Source organism: Antedon mediterranea, chromosome 11 (genome assembly GCF_964355755.1).
Source record: "Antedon mediterranea chromosome 11, ecAntMedi1.1, whole genome shotgun sequence".
Taxonomy (NCBI): Eukaryota; Metazoa; Echinodermata; class Crinoidea; order Comatulida; family Antedonidae; genus Antedon; species Antedon mediterranea.
In genome coordinates this window covers 7,102,832-7,123,159 of record NC_092680.1, presented here as the reverse complement: position 1 = coordinate 7,123,159, position 20,328 = coordinate 7,102,832, and the positions used below count along the sequence as shown (strand labels likewise).

General features: G+C 32.8%; 1 protein-coding gene across 1 annotated transcript; it reads right to left on the bottom strand.

Moving 5' to 3' along the window:
- Nucleotides 1–5,466: 5,466 nt before the first annotated feature.
- On the bottom strand, nucleotides 5,467–20,277 carry LOC140062369 (uncharacterized). The gene is made up of 30 exons (XM_072108561.1): nucleotides 20,208–20,277; nucleotides 19,764–19,865; nucleotides 18,460–18,644; nucleotides 17,971–18,187; nucleotides 17,313–17,647; nucleotides 17,131–17,223; nucleotides 16,820–16,951; nucleotides 16,534–16,626; nucleotides 16,021–16,416; nucleotides 15,562–15,785; nucleotides 15,286–15,445; nucleotides 14,650–14,871; nucleotides 14,275–14,453; nucleotides 13,837–13,985; nucleotides 13,074–13,258; nucleotides 12,439–12,663; nucleotides 12,126–12,230; nucleotides 11,609–11,929; nucleotides 11,190–11,342; nucleotides 10,565–10,696; nucleotides 10,050–10,223; nucleotides 9,610–9,708; nucleotides 9,287–9,421; nucleotides 8,617–8,780; nucleotides 8,299–8,383; nucleotides 8,006–8,141; nucleotides 7,681–7,841; nucleotides 7,110–7,312; nucleotides 6,930–7,008; nucleotides 5,467–6,630 (listed from the first exon to the last, which is right to left on the bottom strand). The coding sequence occupies exons 2-30, from the start codon at nucleotides 19,855–19,857 to the stop codon at nucleotides 6,577–6,579; spliced, it is 4,890 nt and encodes a 1,629-aa protein (XP_071964662.1). The 5' UTR covers nucleotides 19,858–19,865; nucleotides 20,208–20,277; the 3' UTR covers nucleotides 5,467–6,576.
- Between the last annotated feature and the right edge of the window lie 51 nt (nucleotides 20,278–20,328).

Here is a 20,328-nt window from a genome sequence, read left to right as displayed (position 1 = left end):
CTCAACCCATGCGCTTCATTCAATGCCTATCAACAGACCTACTGACACAGAAAGGTAATCAGCCACCACTAATTATACTATATCATACATAAGAAATGTTATTTATCTAACAGTAACACTAAACAGAGAAAAGTAATGATACGTAACATTGACAAGTAAAACGTAACAAACTAAGTAAGTAATAATGAAACAGCATGCGTTTAAGTTTCTCTATTTCTTCGTAAACTTTGTAAAAATGAATAACTGAATATTGAAATAAAGGAGGTCTATAGATTCCTCAAGGTACTAAACGTAACAAACGATATCGTAGACAACAATGAATACTGTAGAAGAGAGATGTAAATACTGTTTCTCTGTTACAGGCCTGCACCCGGAGTAAACTATAGAAGGAAGTGTTCTAATATAAGACCAGATCACGATGAAGTAAGAACAATTCAATTTTTGTTGTCCTGTTTTATCTTACTATTGTAATTGGCAGTTTTGAGTTTGCTGCCATATGATGTAGTAGTACTATCATCATGATGTAGTAGTACTATCATCATGATGTAGTAGTACTATCATCATGATGTAGTAGTACTATCATCATGATGTAGTAGTACTATCATCATGATGTAGTAGTACTATCATCATGATGTAGTAGTATAGTACTATCATCATGATGTAGTAGTACTATCATCATGATGTAGTAGTACTATCATCATGATGTAGTAGTACTATCATCATGATGTAGTAGTATAGTACTATCATCATGATGTAGTAGTACTATCATCATGATGTAGTAGTATAGTACTATCATCATGATGTAGTAGTACTATCATCATGATGTAGTAGTATTATCATCATGATGTAGTAGTACTATCATCATGATGTAGTAGTATAGTACTATCATCATGATGTAGTAGTACTATCATCATGATGTAGTAGTACTATCATCATGATGTAGTAGTACTATCATCATGATGTAGTAGTACTATCATCATGTAGTAGTAGTACTATCATCATGATGTAGTAGTACTATCATCATGATGTAGTAGTACTATCATCTATATCATAACATTGTCGTTAAAGTGTCATTTACTGTCAGTGTGTATACTTTGTTAACGTTAATTCACAAAATGTTTCTGTATAGGTACATCAACAAGCAATGGTCACTATCCCTTCTAAAAACGAAGCGAAAATCAAACAATTAAAAAAAAAAGTTGCCGACCTACAGGAAAAGATAAATGAAACAGTTGCTGTGATAGAAAGGAACAGACTATCCTCATCATTTGACAAATATGAAAATGGATTGAAATCCGTTAAATTGGAACAAAATGAAAGATTTGACCTCCAGAGTAAATGGTCGAAAGTGACACCATACGTGAAACTTCCAGCGACAGAATGTTATAATACAGATAGTGATGATGATTCTTTAATCATTGTTGATGATGACGATGATTGTGTATATGATGAGGAAAACACGACTCCTCGTCAAAATGTTGGGCGTGTTGACCAGGAAATTGCAAGAACATTATGTCGTCACCAAGAAAAAATCGATACTGCTGGTACACTTGGAGATCCTAAGAGAGTGTCAGGGAAAGAGAGAGGTGGACTAGTTTTTAGTAACGTTGGAAAGAATTGTATCATGGTGTCTATGAAATGCGACAGAGCATTACAAACGATTGATGACGGAAAAAGTGGTGTGATAATTGATGACATTAACCACAAGGTCGATTTACGCTCTAGAAAAAGAAAACAGAAAATGCCTACCATTAAAATAACGAGTTTGGTATCAAAACGGAAAGCCTTTGAGAAAAGCCTGTATGTGGCAACTTTGAATAAAGAACACGTCTATGACGACCAAAACAAGATGTTGGCTGGTAAGAAGGTACTAAAATTGCCAATCGATAGAACCGAAGAGAACGTCGTTGGAGAAATGGAAGTTAGAAGTATTAAATCAGTCGAGAAGACAAGAATGAAAGACGATTCAAAGATATCAAGACTGGAAAAAGTCATTGCTAAATTACACTCCGATAAAAAATGTGTTGTTGACTAAGTTGTTATTTAGGCCTATTAATATGGGGATCAACAGTAGACAAATATACGTAAGTATTGTAAGTAGGTAAAGTATGTGTAATTTATACGCATAACGTTTCTTAAGCTTGGGCTAATCTTTAACCTGTCCGCCGTACCGTAACTATAGTACCATAATCTAGATTCTAGAATAGTTATTAATGCATTTAATTACACTACCCTCCAAGACTTGTTTTCCCGCCATTGGTTGAAAGTTTAACAAGTTTTAGAAAACAGACAGTAGTTGGAAGAATACTGATTGGTTGGTTGGTTGCTCCGCCCACAATAGGTTTAGAGCGACTAAAAAGTTAGTGCGCTCACTCAACGCGCTCACTGCATCATGCTTTATACAGTCTTCCTTTCTTAGAGATGGCCAGTCAATAACTTCTCAAAGTATGTTAATTTTCGATTATTATTATTGTTTTAACATTTTATTTGTAATTTTAGTTAATGTAGAGTAGGACTACATACTTTTACCATCTAAGATAAGTCCTAGGCCTACTTAATTTAGAAATAACCGAAGGCCCGACTTCTACTCTTTCCATTCCTCTCTCACTGCACAAATAGGTCAGGCCTGGGCTAGGCGGTATCGACTAGAAATTACTGGGCGGATGATTTAAACAAGGCTAAAGTTAGGTTGGTTTAGCTCATTATATTTTAAAATAATAAGCATAAACAAAGTAATTGAATTATAACAATTAACAAGTACAGCAGGCCCGTAGCCAGGGGGTTTTTTTGGGGTTCGGGCGAACCCCCCCTTTTACCAGCGAACCCCCCTTGAAAAACAAAGGCCCCACTTCCAAAATCGTGCAATTAATTATCAATTATAGCAGATTTTTTGGTCATTTTACTTCTATTGACTATGTTTAAATCGATCGAATATACAGATTGTCCGATGTCAAAGTCACTGCTGAGCGTGAGATCGAGAGATTGTTGAGAGATGATGGTTATAAATATGACAGAAAAATGGACTGACCAATCGCGTGCTTCGGCCGGGCTTTTCGGAACGCACAAGATCACGTTCAGTTCAGTTCAATCTTTTTGGGGATTTTTATTTTTTTCCTGGAAATATTTTTCATTAAACCAAAGAATTTCACTGTTTAAATTTGAATAAAAATGGTGCTGAGTTAAATTGGTACGTGTACGTAGGCCTACCGTATATTTCGGTGTATAAGACGCACTTTTGACACGCAAATTTGACCTCTAAATGTAACCCTAATTAATTTAATTACCTACTAATACTTAAAGATGTATTGTCCCTTGAAACACAAAAAATGATGGTCAAAATATTCTAAATTTAAATCGGCCATATCAAATTAATATTAAAGTTGTTCACTTTAAGTCGAAAATTCGAGCCAAAAACAACAAGTTTACGTAATAAACAGGTAAATTAATTTGATTACATTTCGTCTGGAAAATCGTCGCGAGCAAAAGTAAACAAAGATTTCAAACCACGAGTATGCATTATGCATGGTGCTAATTAGGATTGTTTACAACTCGTCACGGTTGAGAAGGTGTTTTCACACAGATCGCGAGGAAGTTTTCTGATTATGCATACAGAGTAGCCAAACAAGAGCAATGCATTATGAGATATGTTTTTATCAAAAACTTTGACTGGAAGTCAAAGTTATTTTTTGAACAAAAAAACGTCTGTATTTCAATTAAATGATTTTTTTTCGACAAATTTTTGGTGAAAGTTAATAACTATTATGATACTTCAAAATAACCCACTTTTTTTCGAAATCTTTTATTTTTTATTTTTTTGGAATTAGTCAAAGGGACAATACATCTTTAAATTAATTAAAAATAGTGTAGGCCTACTACTCTGCAATGTAGGCCTAGCTAGTTACTCACTCCTGTCTAACCACAGTGTGGTAACAAGTTTATTGAATTTTTAGTTAAGGTAAATTGTCATCCTCGACTGTATTAATTAATATTACAGTACGCATTAGATATTCTACCCAGGCCTAGTAATACTCTCTGAACTCGCGGGTGTGTATTCTAGCAGCATGCAGCATCATCACAGCGCGCAACACATTTATGGAAGAGTCTATTAATTACGGTGGTGTCACATTTTATTTACACAATAACTATTTCCCTTGATCACGGTGGTTTATTTTTATTACATCTCTATGTCAACAATCACATAATTTTATAATCATGTAGTCAATAGTTCGTATGTCAAGCGATATCTAAAAGAGTGTGTTGTTATTGTGTTACGTAGCTTCCCCTAATCTTATAGTGTATATGGCCACCAGGCAAGGAGCACATGGTTAGTGCTCTCTCCTCATATTGCTGTAATGCATGCATGGAAATAGGAAAGATTTTCATATAGGCCTACCCAACATGATATTCCTGGTTCATTATCAGCCCAAAAAACTGAACATCATTTGGATTGATTTTATAATGGTCATACACACAATAAGAAGGTATATATTTAAATAATATGAAATTAAAGTTACTTAAATAGACATAGGCTAGCCCTACCCACACAGTGCATCGTAACTGAAACAATATGGGGATTTCCCTTTTCATTGAACGTTCAGTTGAAGTAGAGACTGATTACGATGTAATAAAGGCAATCAAACAAAATTATATCATTTGATTCTAATATGTCTCAAATATCGTTGTTTTATTATTAAAATACCATTGTTTTGATTGTAAAATGTTTAAATTTCGGCCTAGAAATAAGTGCGTCTTATGCATCGACTACATAAAAAATACTAATATTTCAGTCTCCGTTATGGGTGCGTCTTATACACAGGTGCGACTTGTACACCGAAATATACGGTACTATTTGTTTTTTATGTTTATAGGATAAGAAATTACTTAAGGGCCTAATATAATATACTTTTTTGCAACAATAAAGCTGTTATTCATGATCAGTACTACTAACTTCCATACTATACTATATAATTTCTCTGCATAACCCAGATTTTAGTAGGTAAAAAATGTCTCTGTAAGCTTATTAAAACAACCGAAATTGCTCTGAGAGCCAAAGCTTCCAGGGGGCTTCGCCCCCTGGACCCCGACCGGGGGCCCTTGGCGGCCCCCAGGCCCCCAGCCTACAGTTGCTCGCTGCGCTCGCAAAATACTTGGTGTCAAGAAAACCCCCCTCTGATGCATTCTGGCTACGGGCCTGTACAGTATGTTGGAGTTGTTTAGGCAAATAACTCCATTCTAATAAATCCACTCTAGGCCATATACATAGGATAGGAGGCCTAGCCTAGGGGATTTTCAATATACTGTAGGGACTCAAAAACAAATTGAACTCATCGTTATTAACTTTTGACAAAAGATATTCCTATTGTTGTTGAAGCGTCAAACTAAACGTAATATTCTGTCAATGTCTTTGAGAAATTATATATCAGAAAGCAAGCGAGTAAAAGTCCTCATACCATCTTTTTTTTTTAAACTCAGTAAAATTCATAAATAACCAAACAATTCTGTTTTCTTGTGGCATCATTTATTAAATATTATTTCTCAATTAAAGTGTTTATAATGAAATAAATGAGCATGATGGAAACTATAATACATAGTACATTTAAAATGGTTATCAAGTAATCAACAAACTTTTAAAATATTTAACAGGTTTTGTTGCTTATCAGTTTTCTTAAAAAATATATTTATGTTTAAAATTTTGTTAAATTAATTTTGTGTGCATTCAAATTTACTACCTTGTTATGTGTCAGTCAATGATTTAAAAATGTATATTCAAATACATAAAAGCAATGATTGGACAAGTTATCCATGCATTTGACTGTTTAGATATAAATACCAATTTAATTAAAATAAATAGTTACATTCTTCATTCTTATTATCTGGACCAGTATGTACATAACTAACCAACAATTATTCAAGGTAAAACAATTACAAAATATACTATTCATAATATAATAATAAATATATTATTCAAGGTGTTAATTAGAAATTTTAATATAAAAATATTTATTTTGACAAACTTCTGTACAGTACAGTTTGTGAGACAAATTTAAAATGTGTATTTTATCTATTCATAGTTTATTGCAAATTATCAAATAATTTTTGTCATGTGCAAAATCATTTTAGTGCTGTTTTCTTTATTTAGATAGATAAGAAGATACAAACTAAAATGTCTCAAAATATTGTTAAAATTACAGTGATCAAGTTATAGGCAGGCCTACTGTATTAATTAACAATCTTGTATTTTATCAAACTACAATGAAATGTAACCATTTCAATATGGTACTAAATACTACTTGAAAGACTACAAATCTTAATATAAAAATTCTCTCTTAATTAAGGACGGATTCAATGATGGGTTTTTTATTTGATTTTTTTTGTTGTTGTTATCTTTCTTATTTATTCTGAATCTAAAAAAGTCAGGTTAAGGTGTCTGGTATACATTACCAAAATGGCTAAATGTTATCCAGTGGTTTAGTATTATAGTACATCTACTATAAAACATGCCTCAACTTATTATGAGCATTTTAAACTAAATAAATACATACTATATTACTTTGTTTTCTTTTTCAAGTTGATGAATTAACTTGCTACCTCCTCATCTACATTTTCTCCACTTTTTAGTTTATTGATAACCTGAAAAAAAAAATCATCATATTTTATCAAAATTGTTGAAATCAGCTCTTCTTTAAAACCACATTAAAAAAAAAAAAAATCAGCTTTATTGATATATCAATTATTTATAAAACACAAATGTGTGTTTTATTTAATTGCTTATTTTATATAAAAATGTATTAAGTATATCTCCTTGTTTTTAAATTCAAATATGAATTTTGTTTCTGGACTATGTTTAGGCATAGCTGAAACAGGATGTAGACTATTCAATTTATGGTTTTTAGTAATTTTATTTATTTAGTCTGTATACGTTTACTTACATCTTTCAAGCGAGCAATTTCCTTGTTGTCTGCATTCTTACTGGCATCATTGGTAATAAGTTTCACACGTGACGCATATCTATTAAAAACAAATATATTTTACTTGTATTCTAAAGCTCAGTCAATTCCACAATGTTCAAAGAACTAATTGAAATAATGTTTACAATATTAATGACTTACGTTAAAGATATCACAGTCTCATCAGCATTATAATCTGCAGGTGAAACATTTACGAACATAAGCGTTTTAGCGTTACCACCGAGGGAGTCCTGCATAAGAAGTGTTAACTTGTTGTTTCTGTATGGAATGAAGGACTGCTCACTAGAGAGTGCTGAAATGACATCACCCAGGGCGCTAAGAGACTTGTTGATGGAGTTTGCTTCCTGTAAGGATAAATAGAAATAATTCATCGGTATACGTTATGTTGAAGCTTTATATTATGTTTAAAACAATTAACATTTCACATACAGTCAGCACTTTTAAGCCTACTGTGAAGGGGAGAATCCAGCATTGTGTGCATTGCACCTAAATCCACCTCTGATGTGGATCATCCTCTATACCTCTCAGGGCTGCTGTAGTGCAAAGTTAAAAACAGAAAAGGCAAGGATGGAGCTACGCATTGGAGGATCATTTTTCCAGATGAGACGATGTCTGCGTCATGCTAGCAACAGCCTGGTATCTACTTAATAATCGCATTTCTAAAGAGCTATAAAATACATAGTTTCCAGTCTATATCCAATAGACTACTAACCTTAAGCTGCTGTGCTGAAGCTTCTGTTTTTGCTGCTCTTTCACTTCCAGCCAAATCAACCAGACTCAATTTACCCTTGACCACAGTTCCAGTGGACAGATTGGTACTTTCAATGATGATGGCCAGGACCAAATGTGAACGTGAACTTTCAGAATTCATCTCTGAGAATTTGAAATAAATACACAGTATTAAGACACATTCTCCCACTAATATTAAAGTTAGAGATAAAGGTAAAACATTTTCTTTAAAGATGTTGCATCTTTAAAACTAAATTGTAACGGAAATCAATGTACATCACTCATAAACTTTTTGAATTCTGACTTACTTGTTGATGCCACATGTCTGTTTGATGAGCCTTGCTCAAACAGACCATACAACTCTTTGTGATTAGATGCTTCTAGGATGACTGATCCATTTACCACTACCATTCCTTTCTTGTCTTTTTTAATATCAAGTTTGTCCTTTTAAAAAGTGGTTAAATTACAATTAAACCAAATAAAAGTGTTTGCTTCATGTAAGTGACAGAGAGTAGGGTGGTTGATGGGATGTGGGTTACTTGTGTATTGGATGGGTAACTCAAAAACCTGTTTTAAATCTACATAAAATGAAATCAATTACCTCTTTGCCTTTTGCATACAAGTCAATCAGCTTATCATTGTACAACTCCAACATATATGTGTAAACTTTGAATGAGTATTTTGACCTGGAAATAAATAAAAACAAATGTCATTTATAAAAATGGTGGAACTAATCAGAATGCTGTGTATCAGTTGAATATCTTATTTTATAATGCTTGTTCTGTTTTGATACATTTTAAAAGCTACAAATTAATGGTTATTTAGTGTTGCATGTAATACAACTTTTGCACAATGTATGGTTGTGTGGTAGAGCTAATTGTACTGATCTCAAATTTTCAAAATTATCATTGATATTTACTTGTTTTCTTCAATTACTTCAAAGATTTTCTCAAATGCTCTTGGTGCAATTCCCGGAAACTTCTGATCTCTGTCACCAATCATTGTAAATGTTTTACCAGATCCTGTTTGACCGTAGGCAAATATACACACGTTGTAACCATCTACAGCTGTTTGCACCAGATTCTAGAAAAGTAGTATACAATACAACATTTATGTATAGTTACTGTATATATTATCATCATCTGTTATAATATTCATCTGTTGTACACAATGCATACACTAGTTGCTTCTATGGGCCAGTTATTTTACCCGAGTAAATTGGTTCCTACCCACCAAAGTTAGCGATAAATTCCCATGAAACCTAGTCTGAACGGGTCTATGACTTATCTTATATATTGCATGTCATGGATTGTTGGATTAACCTTTTTGTTTATGTTTCCTATGTGTAAGTATGGTCTGGATCTGGATCTTTATACTCCAATAAGGCAGGAAAACTGCATCACACTAGAGATGGTCTTTTTACTTTTGTAATATTTATTCCCTTATGCTTTGTGGTGACTTTTAACTGAATCTGATCATTTTATTTCATTCATTCTTTTGTTTGTCTCTAATGTATAATATTATAGATGTTGATTATTATTTTTTTCCTATTATTATGTGTATGTTATAATTAACAGAACACATCTTACATTGGTATCTTCAAAGACATCCTCTTGTGTATTTTCTGCCATAAATATACGATCAAATTGGAATTCTTTCAAACCACGTGAGCTTTCCACTGAAACGGTGTATTCATCTGGAGCATTCACTATAATGTTACAACCCTGCAAAAATAAATTGAGAAATAAATACAAATGGGAAATAAAGCAGTGATGTGGATCATTATGGTTGACCTTATTAAAGTGACCAACTGACCATAATTTTTTTTGATGAGTACAATCCACCAGATCATTCATGTTTACAGTGGAAACTAATGTGTACAGTAATTGAGTAAGTTTTAAACAACACTTACTCTCTCTTTTTCAGAACCACTTAAAGGACGTGCTCGGCAGAATACTCGGATTTTACCTTTCATATCTTCAACCATATTGTAATACTTTTTCCGCAGAACCTAAAATAAATTAAATTAATTTACAGGTTTAAATGGGCAATTATTCATTTTTATCCTTATTCGAATGACAAATTATCAAATGGATAGAATTAAAAGAACGAAACAATTCAATTTAAGCTAATAAACAAATTGGAGAAGAATTATTTTCATTTTGTGAATAACCAAAAAAAACATGTACATGTACTACTAAATATGTTTTATACAAATGACGAACTTATTTAAATGGGCTCTAAAACAACAATTAAAGTAAAATAAACAAACTGGAGAATAATGATTCTTAAAAATACATCCATTCCTGATAAGAGGGTTTGAATGAAAATAATTTATTCACAAATACTTACACGTTCACTGTTGAAGTTTTCAGTAACTAGTTTATTCTCTGCTTGTAATTCTTTGACTTCCTTCTCAAGTTTCTCTGCTTTTTCTTTTAGCTCAACAGCCTGTTCTGCCGCAATACCAAGAGCAGCAATCTGTGCTGTTAGCTTCTTGACTTCCTCATTAGCAGAATCACGTTCCTAAAACAAGCACATGTAAACAAACTTAATTAAGTTAATCTTCTCAAATGATACTGGTTAATTTAAAATTTGGTTCTGTAAAGATATATATTTATATTATCCCTTATTTTGTTGAGTATTAGTATTAGTTAGATTATAAAGTAATTGTTATCAGTATACATTTCAAAAGGAAACCATATTTACAATACAAATCAAATATTTTATTTTAAACAAATGTTGCATTTTTTGCAAAAAAGGAATATATAACTTTATAAGATTACATTTGTTTGAAAAGGAGGGAAACAGAAGTTAAAAACTGATTTAATCTTTACTTTAGCCTTCATAAACAATGTGTAAATTACTTTTTTTGTTGTTTTAAGCTCTTCCTCCAACTCATTTGCTTTCTTTAATTCTCGTTCAAACTTTTTCGTTTCCATTTCTATTTTCTTCTCTAGATCCTTCATGGCTTTTTCTTGTTTCTTACCAGCTTGTTTCTGTAAATAGTGAAGTGAACATTGATAACTAAAAATGATATTAGATCACTGGCTGAAGTTCAGCCTAGAAATTGGATTTTATTTGACACCATTGTTGGCGACAAACTATTTTATTGCTGTTGATGCTAGGATTTTGTAAAAATGGTTGTAATATGTCACTGACAATAAATGACCTACGTAAGGGTTAGAAAACAACAAGAAAACATAAGAAAGGAAAACTATACCTGTTTTTGAATGTACAGAGTTTATCCATAATGTCTGTCATTAGTAACAAATAAGAAGCTAGACTATCAAACAAATTCGAAAAAAAAAGTGTGATGTGCCCAAATATGGCAGTGATATGACCAAATATGGCAGTGATATGACGTCGTCATGTTTATATATGGGCACATCATATTTGTTTTGTCACATCAAGTTTGATAGTGTAGATAGAGTTTAGGGTGGCTTGTATCCTACCAAATGAATTTAAACCTTGTAATGTAAAATCACTTACATCTCCAAATGCATCAGACTTTGCATCTTTAAGTTGATCTGTCAACTCTTTGATTTTTGCCTGGTCTTCTTGTGCTTTCTTCTTTAATGTTGCTATCTGGTCTTGGAGAAGTTTTAGTTTTTTCTCTGTCTTTGCATCAACTGCAGCACCACCCTAGATAATTAACAATTGATTTATTATTTTAATAAGTAATTAGTAAAGGTATAATTCTGGGAAGAAAATATTTGGGAGAAGATTCCTGATGTTTGTATCATTTGCCAGTCAACTATTACTACCTACTGTGTAGAAACTTTATTACCATATTAATTATTAGTACGCTGTTAGGACTTTTAATTGCCATGATCTTATAGTCAAGTTAATATGTAGTGAGATGTGAACAGTATAACTATACATTTAAAAAATAAAATACATTATTATACCTTAGCACCCTTTGCTCCAGGCTTCATTGCAACACCTGCTACTGATAGTTCTTTTATTTTCTTTTCCAAAGACTTCAGTTGTTTTTTATTTTCATCCTCTCTCTGTTGGTATTTCTTCTCTATTGCTATTTGTTGCTCTTTTAACTGCTTGTCTTTTTCTGCCATCTTTTTCTTCAGATTCTCTTGATGACCACGGTTGACCTCTCTTTCTTTAGCAAGACTCTGACTCAAAGTTGCAATTTCTAGTTTAATTTTTTCAACTTCAGCATTGCCACCAATACTTGACTTCTGCAGATCTTCTTTTTCCTTTTCAGATTTTGCCTTTAAAGCAATAATTACTTTTACTATTACAGCTATTGCATTTTCTATAATTTCCTACATAACATATTTATTGTATTGGTTTTTTGAGACACTCACATCTGTATCCAGAACATGCTTTTTGAAATGATCATGTAATAGAGGTTTTTGGATGTGTAACATATTGGTGTAATGAAACTAAAGTTCTCAGAGTGCTTACTAGTTTAGCCTGCAATAGTTGGATTTCTTTAGCAACATCTGGTGGCAGCGCACTTAACTTCTCTTTCTCCAGTTCATCAATTCGTTGTTTACTCTCATCCAATGACTGTCAGGAAAAAACTTAATACTTTAAACTTTGCTAGTAAAATCATATATTACAATTTCTTGAAAACTAAGGTGTTCTACCAGCAAAAGTCAAAAACAATTTTAACTCACGATTACCTTGTATTATACTGTAGCTTACATTAGAATGGATTTTGAATAATTCCTATAGAGAGTTTTAATTAACAAGAAACAAGAAACAAAAAACCTACTTTATTCTTGATTTCAAGTTCTGCAACAAGAGCAACTGTGCTTGCCTTTATCTTCCCATCATACTCTACTTCCAAATCTGTTTGTTCTTGTTTTAATTTCTCCAGTTCTGATTTTAGATCCTCTAGTTCATCTCTGGTCTTTTCGTGCTCTGATTTCTCTTGGCGAAGTTCATCGTTTGCGTTGTCGACTTGTTTTTGCAAGTCTCCAAGTTGAGCATTGAAACCCTTAACAAACCATTTCAAATGTTAAATGTATACAGTAAACCTTCTCCTTTTGGACATCCATATTCAGGGACACTCATACAGTACAAGACACTTTTCCATGAAACAAACATGGGGTAGTATGATATTTTTTAACACAAACAGTCCCTATTCAGGGAAACCCCTATTAAAAGGACACTTCGTTGGGTATCAAATTTGTCCATATGAGTTCAATGTGAATATACATTTATTGACAAGTACACATAAGCCAAGCATTTATGTACAATACATCTGTACTGGTGAACATTCAAAATTTAGAAATACAAAAATAGTTATATCTTTTAGAAAATATTCGGAAAGAGGAGCAACATTCACAGAACGTATTACTAAATAAGATGCTGTGCACTGCTCCACTAGTAAAAGATGGTACATACCTCAATGTCATCATCATCAACATCAATACCAGATGTAATAGCGAGTGAAGCACCTCCACCAGATCCCTCCTGTAACTCATTTATTTTCCTTTTCAACTCCTCAATTTCTTTCTCCAGATCTTCATTCTTCTCATTTGCCTCATCAAGTTCCTCTTGATTGGCACCACCACCACCACCACTGACACCTTGAAAAAAAATAATGCATCTTAAATCATTTATAATTGTAATCACTTATTACTTGAAAAGACTAAATAAACCTTTGGGAGAATGTTTTTAGTGACTTTGCATGAGATTGATATTCAGCACTTGAATTCTAGTCATCAGAAGTAATTATGAATACATTTTGTCTGGTGGAATATAAACAGTTGTCGTATTTGAGTGGACCGTTGAGTGGTTTTTCCATTGAGTACTTATTTAATGGCGTATTTTGAGCGTTAAGATTGTTCTTAACGAAAAAGCTTTCGTTGTTAACGTTTTCTATTCGAATGACTTTCTGTTGAGCACAGATTTACAATTCAAATACAAAAAGTACTCAACAAATCTTGACAACGAAACTTCCTGATCGAATACGACAAATATTTATACTCTGAAAGTTTATGACATTTGGGAATAGGATTGAAATGTATTGTGTATGACCATGTGAAAATTTAATTGTGGAGGTCATATATGTAAATGACACAACTTGCAGGTTTAAAACACAATGAATAAACCAATTGTATAATGAGTTAATTTTATCAATCAGTCAATCTAATATACTACATACCAGTGAATGACATAGCTGTGATACCTCCAAATTTATCTGGGATTACTCCTGTTTGTATCATAGTCAATGCAGTAATATCAACTTCATTTTCCATTTGCTTTTGTTGACTAGTTTCGAAAGAAGCATAGAGTTGTTGGGCAGAAGCATCCCTATCAAAGAAAACAGTTTTGTTAATGCACTGCATAGTTATTGCACAATAATTATATAGAATTTTGAAAAAGATTTTCATAATACAAATCTAACTACTGGCCACTATTGGCAGGTAAGAACATTTTACTTTAAGTTTTAGAATAGTTACAATAGTCACTCTTCAGTAATATTTGTACCAATACTTTAGTACACAAAAAGCATCATAATACTAATACTATGCAAGTACAGTACATTTCTGTAGGTGTTATAATAACTTGCGACCTCACCAACTTCAAATTGTGTACCTACCTATCAGCTTCTGTAGGCCCTATATCATGTTCTTCCCTGTACAACTTTTCCCAGGCATCTAATTGATCTTGAAGGTCTTTTGTAGCTGTAACACATCCTGCCTTTGCTGCTTCTTCTTCAGTAAGCTGGTTAGACACTTGGGTCTTTGCAGGATCATTGTTTTCATGGATTAATTGAATCTGCATAAAATTATTGTATATTTATTTACACTATGAATGTATGATAATAAATTAATATCATTTGGTTATTTATATTCAATGAATTGGTAAGGCGCAATTGAAATGAAGGAAACAAACGTGATTGACACAACACAGTAATATTTCAGGTGAATTTATACATAGATGAAAAACTTCATTCTGAAACACAATCACTTACATGTTTGATCACAGACTGTAGAATGACCTTTAACCCTGGATCAACCTCATTACTGCCAGCTCCAGATATTTTCTTATTTTTTAATTCATTTTCTAGCTTCTTGATCATCACAGCTTTGTGATCAACAGTTTCTGTAAGTTTCTTTAACTGTTCTTCAAGATCTTTGAGTTTGGCATGGCTTGCAGCAAGTGCAGCAACAGTGACTGGGTCAGGAACTGTGACCTTGATAAAGACAATTTGTAGGTATATTATCATGGTGACCAAAAAGAGGATTTAAATCGATAGCAGTAAATTGAAAAATTATCTACTTGTGAGCTTCAAAATTCTGGTGAAAATGGTTCCACTGCATCATCTTCATTTAATTAAAGCACATTTAATGGCTTATTTTCTTTTTTTGTGTAAAGAAATCTAGAAAAATGCGCTCAACAATTATCAATATTTTGAATTGATAACTTTATTGTACAAATATAAATAACATAACAAAGGATCCAAGGAAATAGCAAGAGTTAATTAAAGCTGAGATTAAAGTTATATAATATATTATATTTGAAAGTTAACAATAAGCTTTAACGACAAAACAGCAATTTGTCAGATCAACTTGTTTTTCCATTCACATCATACATACAAAATACTTACTTCAACTGTTTTAATAATTGGTTCAGGGACATCAGCTTCTGCGACCTCCGGTACCTTTCCTTCTTTTAACATTGTTAGTGTTTTCGTTTTTCCTTCCAACTCTTTCTGTTTGATCTCAACTTCATGAAGTTGTGTTTCAAGTTCATGAACGCTGTCAGGCCTGGAAAAAATGTTAAACTTTGTAACAGATTATTATTGTTTTTTAATTGTTGTAATTTATGAAAATTTCTTATTTTAGGAAATTGTTTAGATACCAGTGATAATAATAAGCCTTACTTGTCAGCTTCAGTAGGTGTTTTTCCTGTTCTTTCTTCAAATTCCTTTTCCCATTTCGTTATATCCTCTTTTAAACTTGTCTGTTCTTCATCCATTACTTGCTTATCTGTAACAACTGCCATGATTTCTTGATCAATTTTATCTTTGTTTTCTTCAGAAACTTTAGCGATTGCTAAGTATTGAAGATGTAGTGTGTTGAACTTAGCCTGATACATTGCTGTTTCCTATAAACAAGCAAAAGTAACATTATTTCTTTATGCCATTGCTTTTTCAAATAAAAAATGTAGAATTTTTGTTATTGTATTAATAAAAAGTCATAGGTCATTTTTTATTAATTCTCTATACATATAAAAAAAAGACAAAATTGTTTATAAATGAAAAATATTGCAAATGAAAGGTCTTCTGCTGGGTTTTGAAAAAGTTCAAATTAGTACATCATCAGATTTACATTGTTATTACCTTTTGAGAATCTATCATCTTTTCCTGATACTGATCCTTGTATTGTTGGATCTGATCTCTTTCAGCTTTTAGTCTTATATTCTCTTCTTCCAATCTTTTCTTTTCCTCATCTGTCATGAGCACTGCAGCAACAGGTGCGGCATACGTTCCAGTATCCTCAGCCACTACTACCGTCTCACCTGGTCGAGATTGTAACATTCTCTGCAGCCGTAATTTCTCTTCTTTCTCTGATGTCAGTTGATCTTCAAGAATCTTTTTCTCTTGTTGGTGAGTTTCTTCTATCTCTTTAAGCTCGACCATGTGTGCATCTAACATGTTATCATGATCTTTTGAAGCGTTGGTTACCTGCTGATGCTCTGCATCAACCTTTGATGTTAAGTCTGCAACTACAACAGCCTGTAAAAAAGTGATATGAATGCACTCAATCTGAAAACCTTTGAATATAACTTAGAATGCATACATTTGCTACTCCTGCAATTTTTTTGATATTTTAAGAGGAATTAAAAGACTTACCTTCTCTTTTTCTAGTCTCTCTATTTCCATTTTGTTTATCAACAGTAACTTTCGCTTTTCTTTTAAAAGTTCTTTATTTCGCTGACTTAAACTCTGCAAAGTGAAAGTATGTAGTAATTGGTTAAAAATAAATTACAAACAAATTTCTAAAAATCCTGAAACATGTAACATAGCAGTCATGAGACTATGTGTTCTATGGTTGTAGTATTAATCAGACCTGGAGAATATATCTTCAAAATGTATCATACTAAAACAAATGTATTCCATAAAAAATTCTATAACATACTTGCAGTGTCTCTTGCCAGTAAGCCTCTCGACTTACAAGTTCTTCACGGTGAACCTCGACCACTTGCCGAAAGGTTTTTACTTTTCCACGATAATCTGTACGAAGTCCAATGACAAATACATTAAACTGTGCCTGTGGATGATACAAAAATAATAAATACATTTCTGTTTCATTTTTTTTATATTTTTGGTTATGGAAGAGTTGATGGTGTAACTAGAACACATTTGTTTGAAGAATATTTCCTATATGCCTTAATTTTTTCCTGTACTCTTTATGTACAGTACGCAAAGAGATAAATAAATGAGTAATACCTGTGTTTCATTCTCTATTGCACGGTAGGCATCCTGGATGTCAGAGACTATTTTAATATGGTTCATTTTCATCCTTTTCATATCTCTCATTACCTAATAAAACAATATAGAACATTAGACATTATTATTATTATTTTATATGTAATGTATTAATGAAACAGATATTATTATTATATTCTTACCTTCTCTAATGAATCTCGAGCATACAAAAATGGAACATATGCCTGCTGTTCCTTTTCTAACTGTGGGGGTGGTATTCGTACAATAGATGTTGTTGAAACAAGACTTTTATTGTCATCTTGATTTCTTTCTTGCATCAGAGCATTAACACTAGTCTCAGGCCCAATATCATCAATTCTATGTTCTGGTTTGGCTTCTTCAATACTAATAACAGTATGCATGCTCGGAACACTGCCTGTGTGAGTACCTTGTCCAGGGCTGCGTGTCCTCAAATTGGGTTTGCTGTCTGCAGTTTGAGGCCTTTTCTTTAGATCAACCATACTTGAATCACTCCAAGCTATAGACAATAAAAATGGCTTTTTTTAATGATAACAATTTAAATAATTCACAAACATTTTAATAACAAGGCATTCTGGTTTTTCGATATTTTGTTTTCATCTTTGTCTTCATTACCACAAGGTGGTATTAGAGTATTTTGTTTGTTATTCACCAGCTACCTGTTGTCAAATCAAATAAATAAATAAATACACATGTCCATTGTTAACTAGATAGATTGAAAAACAATAAACATCATTTTGAAGTTTACATGGCAATCAATAACAAAATTAAAATTGAATTAAAACATTTTTTGTACAATTCAGAATATCAATTATCTTATACCTTCGTTAGATTCTCGTTTAGGCGTGATAATCTCTCCATCATATGGTACAATGACATTGGAAGGAATCTTCTTGCTACCATCTACACTGTACTTGCCACTAGTAGCTGATGCTGGTCTTTCATTTGGTTCAGTGCTCTTGTTGCCGTTTACAGACAGCAATGAGCAATTTGATTCTGCAATTGGTTGATCATCTTCTTTCAAGTGTTCGAGTTCATCCTGTAAAAATAATAATTTTGTACTTTTTTTTCATTTTCTTGTGCCAAGCAAGGCACTTTTCAACATTTTTTCAATCAAAAGGCAAATTACTAAAAAATAATTGGGTATCATGAATGGCAGTATCTCAATGAAGATATAAATAAAATAAGCAAAAAGCTAAATAAAAACAATTAAGTAAAACAGCCAAAAAGAAAGGAGACATACAGTATCTTATGCCAGGTATGTGAATAAAGGAGAAATCTTTACTCTCTACAGGTATTTATAAAAATTACCTCAATTTGATCAACATTCATTGATTTGTCTTGATCTGCAGCTTCTTTAACAGATACAAAGCTTCCAGCATTCTTTATTGGTGCATCTTCACCAGCTATTGATGGTTGTGGTGAAGGCACCAAAGCTGCTGTTGAAGGTTGCAGAGAAGGCTTTGGTGAATCACTTCCCTCATCACCTACCCATCCTAAAAATATTTATTTAAATGTCTATTATCAATGTCTGTACACATTTAATGCTGCAATTACTGTACCTTTACCTTTAGTTTGGATTCCATTTTTTCACTAGTTTAATTTCGCAAATTATAACACTATCTACTGACATCTTGGAACACTGCTCGTCTACAGCTCTGATCCAGGATTTAGAAAATGTAACTAGGCCTAGTACTACTGTACACTAAATCCAGCGTATGTTAAAATAGGATTAGGCCAACTTCGGCCACAGACAATTTCGGCCAGAGACAATAATACGACAATATCTACGGTATGGTGGGGAAACAATGACGCGACAGCAGCATAATACAGTAATATTGATTTCATTGTGTATTACTTCTTCTTGCTTTTTGTTTTTACACAGGAAAACAACACGAACAAACTCATCACGGACAAACTGTTGATTTTAATTCTAGAATACAGAAAACCGTTTCAAAAGAGGCGTAGGCCTACTTACACGTGACGTACTATAACCTCATTATATGAGTTTGTTTGTGTAGGGAAAGCGGTGCCAGGCTGGGCAAGCTGCATGTGTGCAGTGATTTCTGTGACTCAGCTACTGTCTAAATCATAGTATTTGAGGGCCCCTTTATTTTCCGCATTTGCTTGTTGTTTATGGTCACCATCTGTAAACAAAATTTAATTAAAAATATAGCCCAAAATAGGCCATTTGGAATAAAAATAAAACTCTCATCAGCGCACACACATCCATGCAGCCTGGCGCCGCCGATAGGCATTCTCTACAGACACGATATGAAAAAAAATCCAAAGTTCTTACACGATGACGTCACACACGTACTTATGACGTAGTGCAATTTTACCGTACCTTTAATTAGTAAACCAAAGTTAGAATACGGTACCGTATCTTTAGCCACGGCAATATATAATTATATATATAGCAACTTTATTCAAAAACTGAAAAGTAACTCTCAATTTCTGTTAAGTCTTGTATATGTAATCCATGTAATATAATATGTAACAAAATGCTTACAAAACAAAACATTGAAAGAAAGATCAAGTAACATTTATCATATAGAGATACTGTATTACAGTATCTCTATGCATTTATATATTAAAATTCCATTGTACAGTACCTTGTGATAATGATGAAGCTGGTCGCTCACTTTCCTCTTCTTGGGGTTTAATTTTCTTGTTGCGTCGCTGTTTTGGTTTTTGAAGAGTGGCCATTTTTAAATCTTTAAATTAAAGAAAAATTATTATTATTATATTACTAATACTAGCCTAGGCCTAGTCTAGGGCTAATTAGGCCTATCACTAGGATTCTCCCTGTCCCATCCTGTACACCCTAGCTAGCAGCTAGGCATACTAACTAACTAGTCCTAGGCTACACCTAACATAACAGAAGAACTAGCCTACCTAGCCTAGTAGGCCTACCTACCTAGTAGCTAGAGGCTAGGTTTTGATTGTCATTCCCATTCCATTGACATTCATTGTATTTCAACTTTTAATTGTATGAGATGGCTAATACTATTAAAAAGACAGCCAAGCCAATATTTGACTAGAAAATGAACATTTACCAAGATTTTCGGACACGACTACATTGTCAAATCATCCTTGTTTGCTAGGCCTAGCTGTGGTTTGTGAAAGGATCATCGAAGAAAATGACGAGTCGAGAAGGTTGTTGTCAGTTGCCTAGCA

Bases quoted from the DNA above. Each gene is read 5' to 3' on its own strand.
- LOC140062369 (XM_072108561.1), bottom strand. From the start codon at position 19,857: ATGGCCACTCTTCAAAAACCAAAACAGCGACGCAACAAGAAAATTAAA. The intron at 16,952-17,130 runs GTATTACTCATT...TATCATCCACAG, and splicing joins CAATAGAGAATGAAACACAG to GCACAGTTTAATGTATTTGT. The intron at 16,627-16,819 runs GTATGTTATAGA...TTCACTTTGCAG, and splicing joins ACTGGCAAGAGACACTGCAA to AGTTTAAGTCAGCGAAATAA.